Raw genomic sequence first — 17,534 nt, forward strand, 5'->3', positions numbered from 1 at the left:
CTATTTAGAGGGAGAATCTTTGCTTGTGGGTGGACTAATCTGTTAGCTTAGTTGCTCTAATTCTCTTTGCTAATCTCATTTGCTAAAGTTCAACTCATACCTGATTAGTTCTCTAACATAGCATTCATTTCTCCTTCTTTTATTTTGCATAAGTTTAACATTGGTTTATGTTTGCCCTTTCCATTCCTTAAGTACTTTTATTGTGCATTCTATTTACATGCAATATTTATTTTTGAACAAGCAAGTAGTTCATATCTATTTGGCAAACTTAGACTATTTCCAGTCATCCACCTACTTGGTTCTATAGGTTTCTTGAATACTTTGCTTCAATACATTTGGTCAACTCATGTTTAGGTGGCATTTTGTTAAGTGATTATCTCTTGAAACATTATTTTTGGCCATTTCACTTGGAACAAATTTATTTTACTTGCAAGCAATATATTGAGAACTTGTGGAGCTACATTGAGCTAATTGTTTCACTTTTCGTTTTCCATTGAAAGATATTGGCACCATTTACTTGAACATTTATCTCTCATTGTATCAATACTTTTCTTGGGAAACACAAATATTCACACAAGCATCTCATTTAGGCATTCTTAGTATTAATTTGCATTCTTATTAATTTACCTCCAAGCATAAGCTTGGTTGAAAGACTTTAGGACCACCTTTCTCACCCAACTTGCAAAACATAGACCCTCTTTTGTGGTTAGATTTCCAGGGGAGGTATCGTTAATATAGTCTTTGCTATCTTTCTCTGTGCTTCTCTCCACAACTCACACTAGAGACTAGTTTCAAAACAATTGAGAGAAATGATTCATCTAGGTAGGCATTTAACTTAAAACTAACCAAGATAATTGCATTCCACATTAGATAGGTTGCACATCATTTCAATTTAGTCATCTTGGAGCACTTTAAATTTACTTGCAATATTATTGGTCTCATGTACTTGTCATGATGAATGGTCTCATTATTACTTGATGCTATTATCTCTTGTTATTTGAGCTTTTCCTTTAACAAGTACAATCTCTATTTACATGTTGCAAACAATATTCTTGGGTTATTGAATACCATTTACAAGCATTATCCTTCAAATAACATTTTCTATATTTTGCAAGTAGTGTGGATCTTTACATTTGCAAATCTTTACTTTACTTGCAATTTTGCTATTTCATGTACTTGTTATTTGGCTCATGATTATTGGATATCATTATCTTTTGTTACTTGAGCACTCTCTTTAGAAGTACTATTTCCTTTATAGTTGCAAGTGATATTTTTATGTTCATATTGGTCTAACAAATTTGATTTTTGCAAGATTATCTATCATTGTGTCTTGAAATTTTATTTTGAGCAAGCATTTGTCATTTACTTTGAAGCACTGGTCTATACTTTGAATATATCATTGAAAATTGCTTATATATTTCTTATGCTTGTTCACATTTTGCAAATCAAGTCGTCTTTGGTAAATATCTCCTTCTAGATTTAATCTCCTAGATACTCACATTTCCTTCATTAACCTTATGAGGTTATCCTTTATTCCATCCACTATTAGGCTCATGGCCAAAATCTCTGTTTCTCTAAACTTTGCTTTCACTGCTTCACTTGGTTCATCTATAGGCTTCTTTACTTTTTCTTTGATTAGATCCAAGACTTTATTCTTCTCAAGGATGAGATCTGTCCTCTTTTTCTATGCCCTGTAATTGGATGCCCCTTCTAATTTGTTTTCTCCCCTTATTGAGTTAGAGATGGTTCTTGAAGATAGTAGGCTTCTCTCCTTATATGATCCTTCTCTCCTTATATGACCCCCTTTCATGACCCTTATTTAACTTCTTGAGATTTTCTTATCCTCCTTTCAATAGATCTTTAGGTTGCCTTTTTCCTCTTTCACCTTAGCTTTGATACCATGTTAGAAAATCAGAAAGGTAGAAATATTTTCTTATGATGATAATTACTTGTGATATTCTTATGTTCTTATTAACTTTCTTATGTTCTTCTTTTATCTTTGTTTCATCAAGCAATTATTAAATACAAAACATGAAGATCAAGGACACTAGATGTAGGCGGACAGCTAGAGAAAAACCACTATCTAGGGGAAAACCAAGTGAAGAACTCTTCCTTTAGTAGGTTTATATGATAGTGAGACCAAAACCCTAGTCCATCATACCTTTCTCCTCCACCAAGTCAGCCCTTCCTTCTTGTAAGTGTCATCCCTTCAAAGTGCAACTTCAATCCAAAACTTTGACTTTGATGCAACTTCACATCTTCAACCTTGATGCAACAACTTCAGCCAAACAACATCCAGAAACTTTAATCCAGTTTACTGCAACTGCAGCAGAATTTTTGACCCCCAGCTTCAGAACTTTGATCCTGCAATAGAGAGAGAATTTTGGTCCCAACTTCAACTCACATGTGTGAGAGAAAGGTGACCCAAAAACTCGATTTTCTTCTTCCAGCTTCTTTCCTTCTTCTCTAGCAACTTCGCACCTTTTATTGCAACCAATTTACTGCAAATCGAAGTTGACGAGGGAGTATTCCAAATGAAGTTGAGTTGCTCCAATATATAGGCTTCTGGTGAGGTGGAATTACTTGTTTGAGGCCGACTTGGTGGAGGAGGCCTAAATGACTTTTTGACTCAATAATAATTGTTTTTACATGATACAAAAGCCCAAGAAGGGTCACATAAAATGGACATTGACTCTAATGATTCAATATAAAACCTAGAAGTCCTCAATGGGGACTTTTGACCTATTAAATGATGACCCAAGCATGAAATCTATGTTTTAATAAGTCATAATAATAGTAATAAAAATTTCTTTTTCTTTCTTTTGATAAATATATTTCATTATGACTTAAGTACAATTATGAAGACCAAACCTAGTTACATTCTTCAACAACTCCAATGACCAAGATTAAATCTTAATCGATGGATCAGATCATTTTTGGATCGATCTGTGTGAGTTTCTAGATGATTCTCACCTTATCTCAATTAATACTGATTAATTAAACATATTCCCTTAGTTTAGACTTTGGAAATATTTAAAAAACGGCTAATAATCTAATTGAGACACTTCTAGGTGGAATTTCTAGAAACAATTTCTGGGTTTTGGAGATCTCATGTATTCTAGCCTCTCCACCAAATGTCGTGGCTAGAGCACATTCAATGCTACAAAAACTAACTCTTCCTCTTAGCGAGGAATGTGTTCTAGCGCTGCACACCCTGTCACAATGCGCTGTTTCTGTATCATCTCCTCTCATGCTGATGATGTTTGGCTGCTGCTGCCCACCAACTATTGCGCAACTCTGATGCTGCGTCTGTGTTGCTGTTGACACTGCCATACTGCTGCCAACACTGCTTCTGCACTGCAACTCCCTCTCATCTGTTGTTGCTGCAACTGCAACATTCGTAACTGAAAATTTGTTCCTGCAACTGGAACGGGTTCTCCACCATACCCATCTGTTTTCTGAAATAGACGAACTTAGCTCTCCCTAGAGATTTTGTGAGTATGTCTGCAACCTGCTCTTCTATGGGAACATACTGTAGCTGGACTGCCCCACACTGTACACAATCTTTGATGAAATGACACTGAATATCTATGTGTTTCGACTTGTCATGAAACAATGGATTCTCAAAGAGCTTGATGCAACTTTGATTATCACAATAGACTCTGGTCGCCTGCATTCTTTGTCTGAACAAGCTTACTATTAGCTTCCGAAGCCAAATAGCTTCGCCCATAGCTGTGCTTGCTGCCATGTATTCTGCTTTTGTAGAGCTCAGAGCTACCGACTTCTGCTTTTGATGCACCACGAAACCATCCCTGATCCAACGCTGAAGCAGTACTTAGAGGTACTTTTCCTGTCTATTGAACTGCCTTCCCAATCTACATCTGTGAACCCACATAGTCTGACGTCACCCCCTCGGGTATATCTCAACCCATACTCGACTGTGCCGCACACACACCTTAGAATATGCCTTCCTGCCGCCCAATGTACCCTCTTCGGCTATACGATGAATTGACTAAGAGTTTTGACTGCGAAGCAAATATCTGGCCGAGCATTGACCAAATACATGAGAGACTCAATAAGTTGTCTATACAAAGTGGGGTCGACATCCTTGTCATCTGATGCATCTATCTTCTTATAGTTTGTGATCATGGGCGTAGACATGGGTCTACAATCCTGCATTCTGAACCTCTTCAGAATATCTGTAGCATATCTTCCTTGCCCAAGGAAGATCTCTCCATCTTTCTGCCACACTTCCAATCCTAGGAAATAGTGCATCAACCCCAAATTCTTCATATCAAACTTTGCTGCCAGGTTACTCTTGCAATCCTTTTTGAGCCCCGATGATCCTGTCAAAAAACTATCATCCACATACAAAACTAGGATGAGTGGCTCACCCTCTACCATCAAATAATAAAGGTTGGGATCTGCGTCATTCTTGACGAATCCCATCTACTAATTTGTTGTCAATTCGACCATGACATGCCCTGGGAGCCTGCTTTTGTCCATATAGAGCTTTCTTCAGTCTGCACACGTGAGTGCACCTCTCATGAGTCTTGAAGCCCTCTCGCTGTTCTATGTACACTTCTTCCTCTATCACCCCGTTCAAGAATGCTGTCTTGACGTCCATTTGGTGAATCTGCCATCCCATCTGAGCTGTTAGGGATATAATTGACCAGATAGAGGTGTATCTGGAAACTGGGGTGAAGGTCTCCTCATAATTTATCCCTTCTTTTTGTGCATACGCCTTTGCCACGAACCTAGCCTTGCACTTTTCCACACTTCCATATGCAACATACTTGATCTTGTAGATCCATTTAGAACCTACAACTGACCTGTCTTCATGCCTTGGCACCACCTCCCAAACATCATTCGTCATGATAGAGCTATACTCTTCTACTATGGCGTCTACCCACATTTGATGCTGTGCGACCTCCTAAAAGTTGGAAGGTTTTGCAACCTGAGCCACCAATGCTTGGTATCTATCAGGCTGTTTGTGCTGTCTTTTGTTCATCCTAGGAGTTCCTATAAACTCCTCTGCATCTCCCAATGTCTGATGAACCTCTTTGCTAGATCAACCACTAGTGGTGGGAGGTTCAACCAGCTGCTCCTCATCCTGACTTTGCTGCTTCGTCTGCTGAGAACTCCTAGGATCTCCTATACTTGAGGAAATACTGGTACTAGTCACTGTACTCAATCCCTATGACTGTCCTCCTGCCGGTCCCTCTGGCTGCCTCTGCTGCTGAACCAAAGGAGCTTCTGCTAACTAATTCTGATCACTTGCGACATCTCACGAGATCTCCTAAAAGCTCGGTCCTCCATGAACTTCATGTCTTGTCTCGCCACAATCTTCTTACTGCTAGGAATGTAGATCCTGTATGCCTTTGAGGTTTCACTATACCCAACGAGAAACCCCTTCTCTGTAGTCTGATCCAATTTGGTACGCTTTTCATCTGGCATGTGGTAATAAACAATGTTTGAAGGGACTAACTTCTGGCTTCTTCCCTGTGAAGACCCCTTCTGGCGTTTTCTTCCCCAATGCTCTATGAGGAGTGCTGCTTTAAATATACATTGTCGTGCTACATGCCTTTGCCCATAGAAACCTGGGCAAATCTTGGTCATATAACATAGCCTTTGCAACCCCAACTATGGTTTTGTTTTTCTGCTCCGCTACCACATTTTGTTGTGGAATATACAGGGTTGTCCATTCTCTTCTAATGCCTTCATGTTGGAGAAAATGTAACTAGGTTTGGTCTTCATAAATGTAATTTTGATATTTGTACTTATTCAAGAAAAGAGAAATTATTTTTGTATTATTTGTCAATGAGTTTCTTGCTCATTGAAAATAGGTTAAGCACATTTTGTAGTGTTTCTAGAGAGTCAAAGTCAAAATGTAATTATGAAAAGACCCTTTGAGGGCATGTTACATCATGTAAGTCATCACACAAGGTCAAGGAAATAACTCCAAGCATGATCAAATCCTCTCCTAGCACCAACGAAGTCTACAAGTAGTAAAAACAATAAATATATGTTGAAATATAATGCAACTGCAAGTCGGCCTAAGAGACTGTCAAGTCGGCTTAAAGGAGGAGGGACAGACCTCTATAAATAGAGGTTGTCCACTCCTCATTTGGATATACAATCATATCTCTGAAATCCGCAAGCAAGGAGGACGAAGTAAGACGAAGAAAAGGTGAGAAAGAGGGCTACAAGGGCAGCATAGGAAGGAAACAAAACAACGAAGGGAAGAAGGTGAAATCTGAAGCTGCTACAGCCACACGTGCAAAGAATTCAAGGACAGATTTGCGGTCAGAACAACAACAAGGTTGTAGTGGTATTTTCTTCATGGTTTGGGCTAACAAATAGGTCAACAAAAGTCTCCTACTCCAGTGTTGAAGGTGGGCTCACAAGCGAAGGAAGGAGGGACAAATCTAAAGAAGAAAAGGACTGTTTCTAGGGCTAGAAACAGTCACACGTGCGAGGTGCTAGAAGGGTTTGACTGCTGTTTAGGGCAGTAGCATAAGCAACCTCCTTTAGTTGTGTATTAAGGTCCACAAGGTATCCAAAGAAAGGTGAAGAAAGATCTCCTTATAGAAAAGAAGAGAAGCCATACCATTCTAGGGTTTCCTAACCTAGAAGACAAAGTGCCGAAAGAAGCGCTGGAAGATGTGCCAGACATGACAGCGCAGAATGTGGAAGGATTTGACTCATGCTTGGAGGACTGTTGAAGTTTCTAAATTTACTTAGTTTAGAAATCCTTCATGCACTTTTTCTAATTTATTCCTACCTACTTGTTATTTTTCTTTAACAAGTTATTTACAAAGTAAATACTGAAAATAAACACCAGTGCATGCTCAACATATTACAGATCAGCAACTAAAAGAAACAAGAACAAACACACCACATGACACCATTATTTTTGGACCAATGTCCCCGGAAAAACCCAATGTGGGAAAACCGATGCAGCTATTTGAGGGTTTTCTTATTAAGCAATATCAGAGTACAATCTGGGTGCCGAAACTGGCCTACCCAACAGAGAATTTCCTTAGCAGCTATACCTCACAGTTTGAGAGAAATCTCCTAGCTGAAACCCTGGAAAATCCTTCCGGCAGCTCCTCAGCACAAAACTGCTCCTGTAACCCCAACGTCTGCCCAATCTGGACTGCGTCAGCCCCTCTCTGTCTCACGCTGGCCTTGCGTCAGCCTTTCTAGGCCTGTGTCAGCCCCAGGAGGCCCTGCGTCAGCTCTGGGAGCCTCTGCGTCAGTTGCACTGGCCCCTCTGGTGCTCTACGCAGCACTTGGCTGCCTCTGCGTGAGCCCTTGCTGGCTCTGCATCACCCTCCTTGGCTGCTGCGCTGCTCTCCCGGCACAATCTTTGCCTTCTCTGTTTCTCTGTACTCAATGCCCCTTAGTTGCTCTCCCGATCACTGATTCTATCTCTCTTAGCAAACCTCACTCTAGAGAATAGAATGACTGATCATCTGGTGTACTCTCCAAGTGACCCTCAAGCCTCCTCTTATACTTTTCCTGTTGACATATCAACGACCGAGATTAAGTCCCTAATCAACGGCTAAGATTAGATCTGGCTTGATCCATGTCTTTTGGACCACTCTAACATAGATTCATATTAATACACATTAATATTTTATTTTCCCTAAGTTTAGACTTAGGGACTCCATTAAAAATATTAATTATTTTAATATCTCCTGATCTATTTAGAATCTACCCAAACCCTTTCTGGGTGTTGGAGATCTCATGTGCCCCAACCTCTCCACCAAATTTCGTGGCTGGAGCACATCTGATGCTACCCCAAATCAACAAGGACATCCTAGTCAAGGGTCTAGGGTTTGGCAGTTGTTCAAATAAGAAACTTCAATAAGAGAAATCTTACAAAGGGTTTCCCTCTCAAGAGTGGAGAGGGTTTGTCCCTGGCAGAGAGCCAAATTTTGTGTTCTTGTTATTTTGTTTTGGTAGCAGTTTGATGAAGCACACACATATGCATTAATAATAATAAGAAGTATAAGCTAACTAAGAAAAAGTAAAAAGACTTCACAAATTGTTATCAAGTCTTAGAGAATCATCTCAACACTACTTTGCCTTAGATTCTCTAACACTTCCTTTGCACAAAAATCTGTGAAGTCCTTATCAATATTTCTCCACCATTACCTGAGCGAACACCTTGATATTCTTCCCTGTCGCATTCTCCACGAGAGCTTTAAACTCTTTAAAACGATAGAAGACGTCATCTTTGGTCTTCAAGAAGTAGATCCAGGTTTTCCTCATCAATAAAGGTGACAAAGTATTCGACACCACTGAGAGCTCTAGTGGACATCAGGCCACACATATTTGAATGTATAGGTCCTAACACTCCATCTTTTTTGTTGTCACTTATAGGGAATGGTGCCTTAGCATACTTTCTAAGTACACATCCTTTGCACACATCATCGTGTTTCGTGCCAAGATCTGGAACCCCTGTTACTATTTCCTTGAGCATCTTGAGTGCTCCATGGTGTAGATGTCCCATTATCCTATGCCATAATTCATTCAGATCCTTCCCATTGCTATTGTCACTCTATCAATGCCATTGGAGAGTCAAGCTATAACCTGTACAATCTATTGCTTCAGGCTCCAATCTGTCTTACCTTCTTCTAGCTTGAGTGTTTAATAAACACTCTCTTCCCTACGAAATGGATATCATATCCCTTATCCTGTAATTGGGGTACTGAAATCATGTTCATACCCAATCCTGGCACATGTAGTACATCTGTAGCGTTGGTGCTTGCTCCTGACTCCCTCTCAAAATCGATGGTACCTCTCCCTACTAGAGTACACTTAGTTCTATTTCCCATCGTAATCTAGAAGTCCATATTCTCCTCCTTGTAGCTAGAGAAATATTCTCTAACCCCTGTCATATGAGCTGACACTCCACTGTCTATATACCAGACACCCTGTGAAGTTGAGCCTGATAAGCAAGCAAATTCATCCTGCAATTTGGAAGACAACTCTGAAGCTCCCTAAATATCAAATTGATCCATGGCCATACTGTGTGCTATTCTTCTTCCCTTTGGCACTAATTCTGCTACTGTAAACTGCTGCAAAACCCTCTATGCCACAGATCAGTAATCTGCTCTTGAAAATAACTCTGTTGCTGCTCCCTCTGCTTGCTGGAATTACTAATCTCTGGAAATCGATATTTTTTTGCCACCTGCAACTGAAAATTGAATTCCCAAGCAATTCGTACTGACTGGCTAGGTAATCTGCACAACCTTTGTGAATTTTCTACTATTGCTCCCTCTGAACAATGAAATTCCTGCTTTTTCGATTTGAGCTACCAATCTGCTAAACTAACTTCGATACCATGTGAAAATTTCATTTATTGCAACAACTGGAAATTGTTCTCTTAACTGTAAATTGAATTATATAGTTTATTTGCTACTACAAACAATGAATAAAATCACAACTACAATTTTCACCATAAAAATACTGTGGAAAATAAAATACTAGAAACTGAGAAATTCTAGCACACACATAAGAATTTGACACAATTATTTTTGGACAATTGTCCCCAAAAAAACCCAATCTGGGAAAACCGATGCAGTAGATGAGGATTTTATTATTATTCTTCAACAACAATTATGAGTATAATAATTTAGATGCTCTATTGACAATCTAATTTGAGGAAAATACTGGCAAAATTTTGTGAGAATTTTCTCTCACCCCAGAGCTAATTTTTTCCATCAAAATTGCCTCCCTAGCCACATGTTGAACCTTCTGCGTCATCCTCTGTGCAGTGTTTGTGTAGAACCTTTGGGGATTTCGGCTATGTTATCAGGATTCAGATATAGATATGGATACGGATCCAAATCTGCTAGTTTTTTGAAAATCCAAGATCCAGATACGGCAAGGATACGTCATGTACACAAAAAAATAAAATATAATAATATTTTAAAAATTTTAAAAAATACTTTAGAGCTAAAAAATCAAATACTCCATGAAACCATCAAACCCTTTTAGAAAACTGAATGATAAATATGAAGATTGAAACACTGAAATGATGCATCCTCCCTCATACAAAGTAACAAAAAGGATCATAATATCATAAATGATAATAGTAAATACATTTACATATCCTCAAATGGATCTATATCTTCTGCATATTGCAACTCTACATCATGAATAGATGATGGGGGTCCTGGAATGTAGGAAGTTGCATCAGTAGGCTGGACTGGTGGTGGAACAATATCCTCAAGTAGGTTGAGGTGAGTCATGGCATTCAGTGTCAGGTTCAAGTCAGAGATCTCAGGCTCCACATCCCACATCCTGCTCGGACCTTTTTTATACTCTGGTTCAACATGTGATAGAAGACGGAAATTGGAATGAACATAAACAAGATCCTCAGCCTTTTCCGCTCCCAGCGTGTTTCGCTTCACTGAATGGATGAAGCCATATGTACTCCAATTCCTCTCAGCTGATGAGGAACTAGCAACCTGTGATAACAACCTGGTGGCTAGAGTAGAGAGATGAATGCTATCCCCACCATGGAAGCCCCACCAAGTAATAGGATCAAGATGCCCTCGATCATCCATAGCTACTGGATCTGAAAAGCTACCAATAGACTGTACAAACCCTCCAAATTCTTGGCGGACTTCCATTGCAACTCCTATATCTTTATAAATTTTTCTCAAAGCTGTCTTATATCCTTGTACCACTTCAGAATCCTTGTTTGGTGTTGTTCTACCAGGTAAAGACAAAATTTTAGAATGATAGTATTTAGGGTGCAATGCATATGCCAAAAGGTGTAATGGTGTGGTCATTTTGTTCCACCTTTCTGTAACGATGTCCTTCACTAAATAATAGAATGTTTCATAAGGGTCATTTTCACTTGCCCTGATAATTTCCCTTATCCTCTCCAACATACTATCAATGTTTTCATAAACTTCCCCCAAGCAAGGTGTATCTGTATCAAATGCCCTGATCAAGGTCAAAATTGGTTCAGTGAACCGTAGAAGGTATTGGACCTTGTCCCACCATGCATCATCAAGAATGATGGACTTGATTTTTTTCCCTCTATCAGAAGTGGAAGTCTTCCATGATTCCCAAAGAGGGTCAATGACCATTGCTTGTAATGCTTGTATCACCTCCACAAGTCTCTTTATGACAAGAGTGTGGGAGGCAAAACGAGTTTCAACAACCTACAAGTTTCAAAAAGTCAAATCTCAAATGAGAAACCATATATAAATTTGTAATTAAAAATAAGAATTTCCAATACAAATAATATTGATTAAAAAAAACTTAAAAGCATCTTTAGGAGCTCCAACTTTGCAAAATCTTGATAAATGGCTTGGGATATTGAATGGTTTGTTATGAACATTTGGATTTCTTTTGATGCTACATATATTTCATTAATCCATTCAATCTCACCAATCTCGGCAAGCATAAGGTTCAATGAATGTACTGCACATGGAGTCCAAAATATGTGATGATATCGACCCTCCACAATCAAACTTGTGCGTTGTCCATAATGACATGGACAACATTATGTGGCCCCACACTTTCTATTGTATCAATAAGAATTATGGATATGAAAGATGCATCCTTTTTTATTCCACTGCTATCAACAGCCTTCAAAAACATTGCCCCTTGGGGGCATACTGCAACAACATTAATTAATGGACGGTTTCTTTGGTCTCTCCATCCATCAGAAATGATGGACACACCTGTTTCTGCCCATGTATCCTGGATTGCCTGTAGTTGTCTATCCATAGATTGTCTCTCTGATGCTAAAAAAGTAGTGTAGACCTTTTCATATCCAGGGCTTTTGTACACTTTTGGCGCTTCATTAACAACCTTACTCATTTGTTGCCAATAAGGGGAACACACCAAATTGAATGCTAGCCCATTTGCATAGATTCAACGAGCTACATGTTCATCGGCTATGTCAAACTCCATGATCAAACCATGTGATGACCCTTGATGTAGATGCTTCCAATGAGCTCAGCGTAAATCTCCTTGGGAATTGCGTAGGCCCTCCTTGAGCCAACTCGTAGTAGATGATGATGCCAAATGTGAAGAGGAGGGAACACAAGTGGAGACAAACTCCCAAGAAAATCTTCATCAATATCTTCCAAATATCTCACATGTGCATTAATTCCTCAAAAATTCGATTTTCTAAGTCACCAGCTACTGCATTAATGCCAAAAAGTTCGATTTTCTTGAGTGGGCCATGAATTTATGATGCAAGGTGCCAAATCATCCTCCACTTATCTTCTAACTCATTCCTTTGACTTGAGATAATTTTCAAGTCATTTCCATGTCATTTTGACACATGGAGCTATTTATTTCTCTTTATTTAATTTATTTCTGATTTAATTTATTGCTAGATTTCCCACTAAACTTACGAATAGTGGGTTTTGAGCGTTTAGAACACATTTTTTATACCCCAAAGTGTGTCATAGTAGAAAGTTGAAGGTGAGAGGTGTAATTTTGAGCACACATACCCCATACAACTTCTCTAGACATCACTTATTACCATTAAGATTTTATTCAAATTTCCACTGTACGGGAAATTAAAAAAATAAAAAGAAGACCCCTAGACCTAACCAAATTCCATGAAATTTTACGAGTCATCTAATATGGTAATATACAATGACTCTAGACACTAGGACTCACCCAAGGCCTCGCCTTCAAGCCATACTCCGGCTTTGGGGTTATGCTTGGAGGAAAAAACTCAATTAATTATTAAGTCCCTGTAAGGATATAATAATTAACCAAGTGAAAAAAACTTCCCAGAGTAAACTCACTTGATGACAAGGTCCCAAGTTACCTAGGCATGTTACATGATTCGAACTCATCATACTAGCATCGCTTTACATCATCCCCACAGGGGTTGTGGAATCTAGGTACAATAAGAGAAGATGAGAAGAAGTAGAGTTGAAAAACTCTGATGATATGATAATCTTTGATGGTACATGAAACTTTTGATACATCCTTGGGTATGGAGTTCTAAAAAATCTTTGGGTACACTTCAGTGGTCAACAAAACCATTTAGAACAATTGAAACAACTAGTCAGAATACAGGATAATGGACATAGGGTAATGATGACAAGTGTTAACTATGAATAACATTGAGCGCTACTGTCATCAGAGCCACCTATTTTTGCCTCTCCTATATAGTAAAAAAAAGACCCTAAGAAAGGTTACATTGGGCTAGGGACACATGATAACCACAAAGGTGAAGTAAGGGAACAAGTACACAACCAATAGCAGTTTATAATCCAATTTCAACTTGTGATCCATACTAGAATGCCTTAAACATTAAATGAAAGCACTTGAATGCAAAAATGGTTAAAGTACTTCAAAATGTATGACCCAACTTCATCATATTAGTAGGTTAGATTGATGAATACACTGAAAGGAAAGTGGATGATAAGCATCTTAGGCTGGCTATTTGTGGATCAAGGTAGGGCCGCTGGTTGGCAAGCTGCAATGTAGGAGAACAAATTTCTCCTAGGGTAACCTATGTATATGTATGTGTGAGAGTACCTAATCACCAATAGTCCTTAGTTGACCTTAATTAGATTTAATAATATGCCTAAATAGGAGGTTGGACTCTTAAATACCATTATTTATGCCTAAAAAAATTAATCTGAAATAATTTATATTATCTATCAAAATATATTTAATAACTAAAATAAATGTCTATTCAAGGGTTGTGGTCCTATGAAGGTGCGACTGGTCCTTAGTGAGTCTTAGAGAATGAAGTAGCTGAATTAGAGGGCCCTCTTTCTCTTCCTTTCACTAAGTCCAGCTTTATTGAGTACATGCCCCATTCTGAGAGTTCCCTCTCTGATTGGATAAGTGCCCCAAGAAAGCCTCTCTAAGCAAATCATTCCCTTCCCTTCCAGTTCTCTCTAAGTATGGAGGAAAGCTTCTCATACCTTATAGCCTATATAAGCGTATCCTTACCATGGATAAGACATCTTCTTTGTCTTGACCACTGGCACCGAGCTTATCTTATTTGGGATAGTTGGACAAGTGATGCAACTGGAAATGGCATGTTTCATACACTCTTATTTTGAACTAAATTAAGAAATAAAGTATGTTTAAATTAGTTAAATTATTTTCTTAATAAAACAATGCATCCTATATTAAATTTACTTTCCATAAACATGACATCAAGTCTCCTAAACAGAATACAAACTTGCAGATGGAAGACCACCACCCAATATAGGAAGAAAGGGAAATCGTATCAGCTACAGCCCCAAGCCCTTTTTATTTTCCCTTTTGTATTGAAAAGCTTAAGTCATAATTAACAATTTCATAGATATTTGAAAATGATTGTGTAACCATGCTCAGTTTTACTGAAAGATGCAATATAGTAGAATCATTTCCTTATTAATACGTATGTATGCCCATTGCCACGGTAGTGTTCTGATTGCCATTTTGGTTTGATCTTGCTATAGTTTGATGAACCAAGAATGAAAGAATGTTCTTCTGGGCACTTGATTTAAAGAATCGACCTGTAGTTTTTGGTCTAATTTTCAAGAATGCTAGGTGTGATAGAATGCTTACAAAATTTGTTTTAAGTTATATGCAGTCATTGTATTACAAAAATGCAGGAGCAACTGTGGTGAACATAGGCCATCCATTGGTTGACAATTTTTTCCAGATGTCTCATAAAGAGGTCTGAATTTTTAATTAAACTCTGTTAGTCTGATTTCTGTACATGTATTAGTAGAGTATCATTGAGTATTACCGAAGTAAGGAAACAAATGAAAGAGCCAATGATTTGGTGTGAAAAAAAATGTTATTTATATGCCAATTTATTTTGTTTTTGTTCTATATTTCTTTGTCATAGTTTCTCTCTCCAATCCTATGCTTGTACATGTCATATATGTTAGTTTCAAATTTCATTTTGAAGAATGATGAGCCCAAATATGTTCATAATGATCTTCTTGCCATGAATTTGCTAAAGAACAGCTCGTTCTGGGTTATTTGTTGACTGTGTATTAAATGACAATTTGAAAAACCATATATCCACATAATCTGCAAAATAAGACTTCAAAGATCTTCGAAAATCTCTCAAATGATAATGAATTTGAGAAAACTGCTCGTAAAGAACCTAATTGGGCCCGTGCTGAACAAACCCATGTTTTCGTTTTCCGAAATTGGCTTTCATTTGCTTAGAAAACGCGTTTGAAGTTGACTAGTAAAAAATGCTGCGTTTTTCCCTTGATTTGATGCTGGAGGTCCACATGTGTGAGCTGGGTGGTATTTGACCAATAGAAATCCATATTGGAACCCTTAGAAACAATGCCCATGTGCTGGATTTCCTTCTAGAGAGGTGCTACTACTTCAACCATGAAGATAGCTGCGGAAACTTGACTAAGTTGCAGAAAATTGCACTAGCAAAACTATCATTAGTAAAACCAAGCAAAGTTCTTCTTAATTTACTAAAAATAAAGGAAAACAATGTTAATTAGCCACCTAGACATATAGAGACACATCATGAAGAATTATGGTAAAAATGGTGGCAAGTGAGTGAAATGGTGCAATGGATGGTTGGAAGTAATGGCTTAATGAATAACAAAGACAAGTGAAAATGATGACAAATTAGTGACCCAACATCTCCCCCACACTGATATCTTTGCATGTCCTCATTCAAATTGAGTCCCAAAAATGAAGTCATATACCTCTTTTCTTTATCCACACAAGGTTGTCCTATTTCATTCTTGTAGAGTGCTGCTTTAAAATATGTTGGTTATTCTCATCAATGAATTTCTTCTTATATCACCCGTCCTTTCTCCTTGCTAACATCATGAGAGAATGAAACCTTGATAATTGCTTGATTTCTTCCATAAAATAAAGATTTTTTTTAACACTTTACTGAAGTCCACACCAAGCTTCATCTCCATGGAATAAAGCTAATTTCCCCTTCTTTGATGCCTAAATCTGAAATTTGAATGTTTCAATGTAAAAGGAAACATCAATGAAAATAAAATATGAATGCACACCATGTAAAATACAACTCCCAAGAAGTAGCTTTTCCCAAAATATACTATTTTTGTATTTTCTTTCTGTTTTATTCATCTTAGAATCCACGTCACCCAATTGTGCTGCAATTAGACCATAAAGTGTCCAAGAAATGGAGTTGAACCAATAAAACCATCTCCACCGTACACGATTTTTCAACCAAGGGACAATGAACCCATAGAAGAGATTCCAAGAGGAATAAAAGGTTGATGAAATGATTGAAGCAATGTGGTAACTTGGAGTAATAACAACTGCCAAAGTAGGTGAACTAGAGGAAAGTGAAAGATATTAAGAAGAAGAACCATAAAATTTTGGCAGATCTCCACTTAAGAGAAATTATGAAGCAGACTCAAACTGATTTGCATTAATAAAAAGGAGTAACAACTTACCATATCCAATGCTTAACTCAATTCTTTGCAATGTGAATCATGTTCATTGCCTTACTTTTGGAGGTGTACCTCAAAGCCTTCTTTATACATGTTAAAATAGGATATTAGTATCCTCTGCCTAATCCTTATTACTGTCCTTTGCTTAAGCCTTGATATCAATGATTTGTGCTGATTATGTAAAGAAAATAAAGTATTTGTGTTGTTGCTAGTAGCTTCTGTTACATTTTCTTTATGATGTCTGTGAAAATTCCTAAACCGGAATTCATACTGCAGCAACTGATGATATTTCTCCTATTTGTTAAATTCCTTCAAACAAATTACTTGCAGTTTCATACGGAAAATATCGAAATACATACACTGCAGCCTTCACTTAATTAAATATTATGCGGAAACAAGAGACTGAGCAAGAAAGAAAATACAACACAATAACACTGTTATTTTTGTACAAATGTCCCCGGAAAAGCCCAATGTGGGAAAACCAGTGGAGCAGCTCTGAGGGTTTTATATTATTAAGTAGTAGTTTTTGAATACACTCTGGATGTCCTTCCAACAATCTAGTTACAGAGAATAAACCTAATAGAGAGATTTGTGAGATTACCTCACACTATCACTGGAAATCCTGGCTGATCTAGCCCCAAAAAGATTACCCCCGAATTTTCTGGCTGCCAATACGTAGTGTCTGCGCCAGCTCAACGTTAAGCTTACTGGGGACAACATCAATCATCTAGCTGGTCGATTTGCTGCCTAGGTAATTCAATTTCTGCCTCTTGGTCTCACATCCCAGCTCTCAGCGTCTGAAACTCGAATTCCCTCTGCAAATGTCAAACTCCCTCTTGGTTTCTGCGTTGCCTCTGCATGGCTCTGCATTAGCCCCTCTGCCTCAACCTTGCCACTGTTGGATCCCCCTCTGCCTTCTCTGCTGAGTATCCTGAGGTTTTCTGTTGATTCAAGGAGTTCAAGGCTCTAGTGGAGAATCTGACATGTAAGAATATCAAAGTCTTGCGCTCAGATAACGACGGAGAATATGTCGATAAGGACTTCACTGATTATTGCGCTAAGGAGGGCATCAGAAGAGAGTGGAGAACTCCCTATAATCCAGAGCAGAATGGGGTGGCA

General features: G+C 38.2%; 1 protein-coding gene across 1 annotated transcript in view; it reads left to right on the plus strand.

Moving 5' to 3' along the window:
• The window catches only part of LOC149218023 (uncharacterized), a 245,419-nt gene that overhangs the window by 211,744 nt on the left and 16,141 nt on the right, over positions 1-17,534 (plus strand). The window contains exon 6 of the mRNA XM_089386459.1: positions 14,594-14,680. Coding sequence (XP_089242585.1) covers positions 14,594-14,680 — 87 coding nt within the window. The remainder of the gene's footprint in view (positions 1-14,593; positions 14,681-17,534) is intronic.

The sequence above is a fragment of the Pinus tabuliformis genome, chromosome Q, assembly GCF_031772625.1.
Source record: "Pinus tabuliformis cultivar Carrire ecotype Pingquan chromosome Q, CPIR1, whole genome shotgun sequence".
NCBI lineage: Eukaryota > Viridiplantae > Streptophyta > Pinopsida > Pinales > Pinaceae > Pinus > Pinus tabuliformis.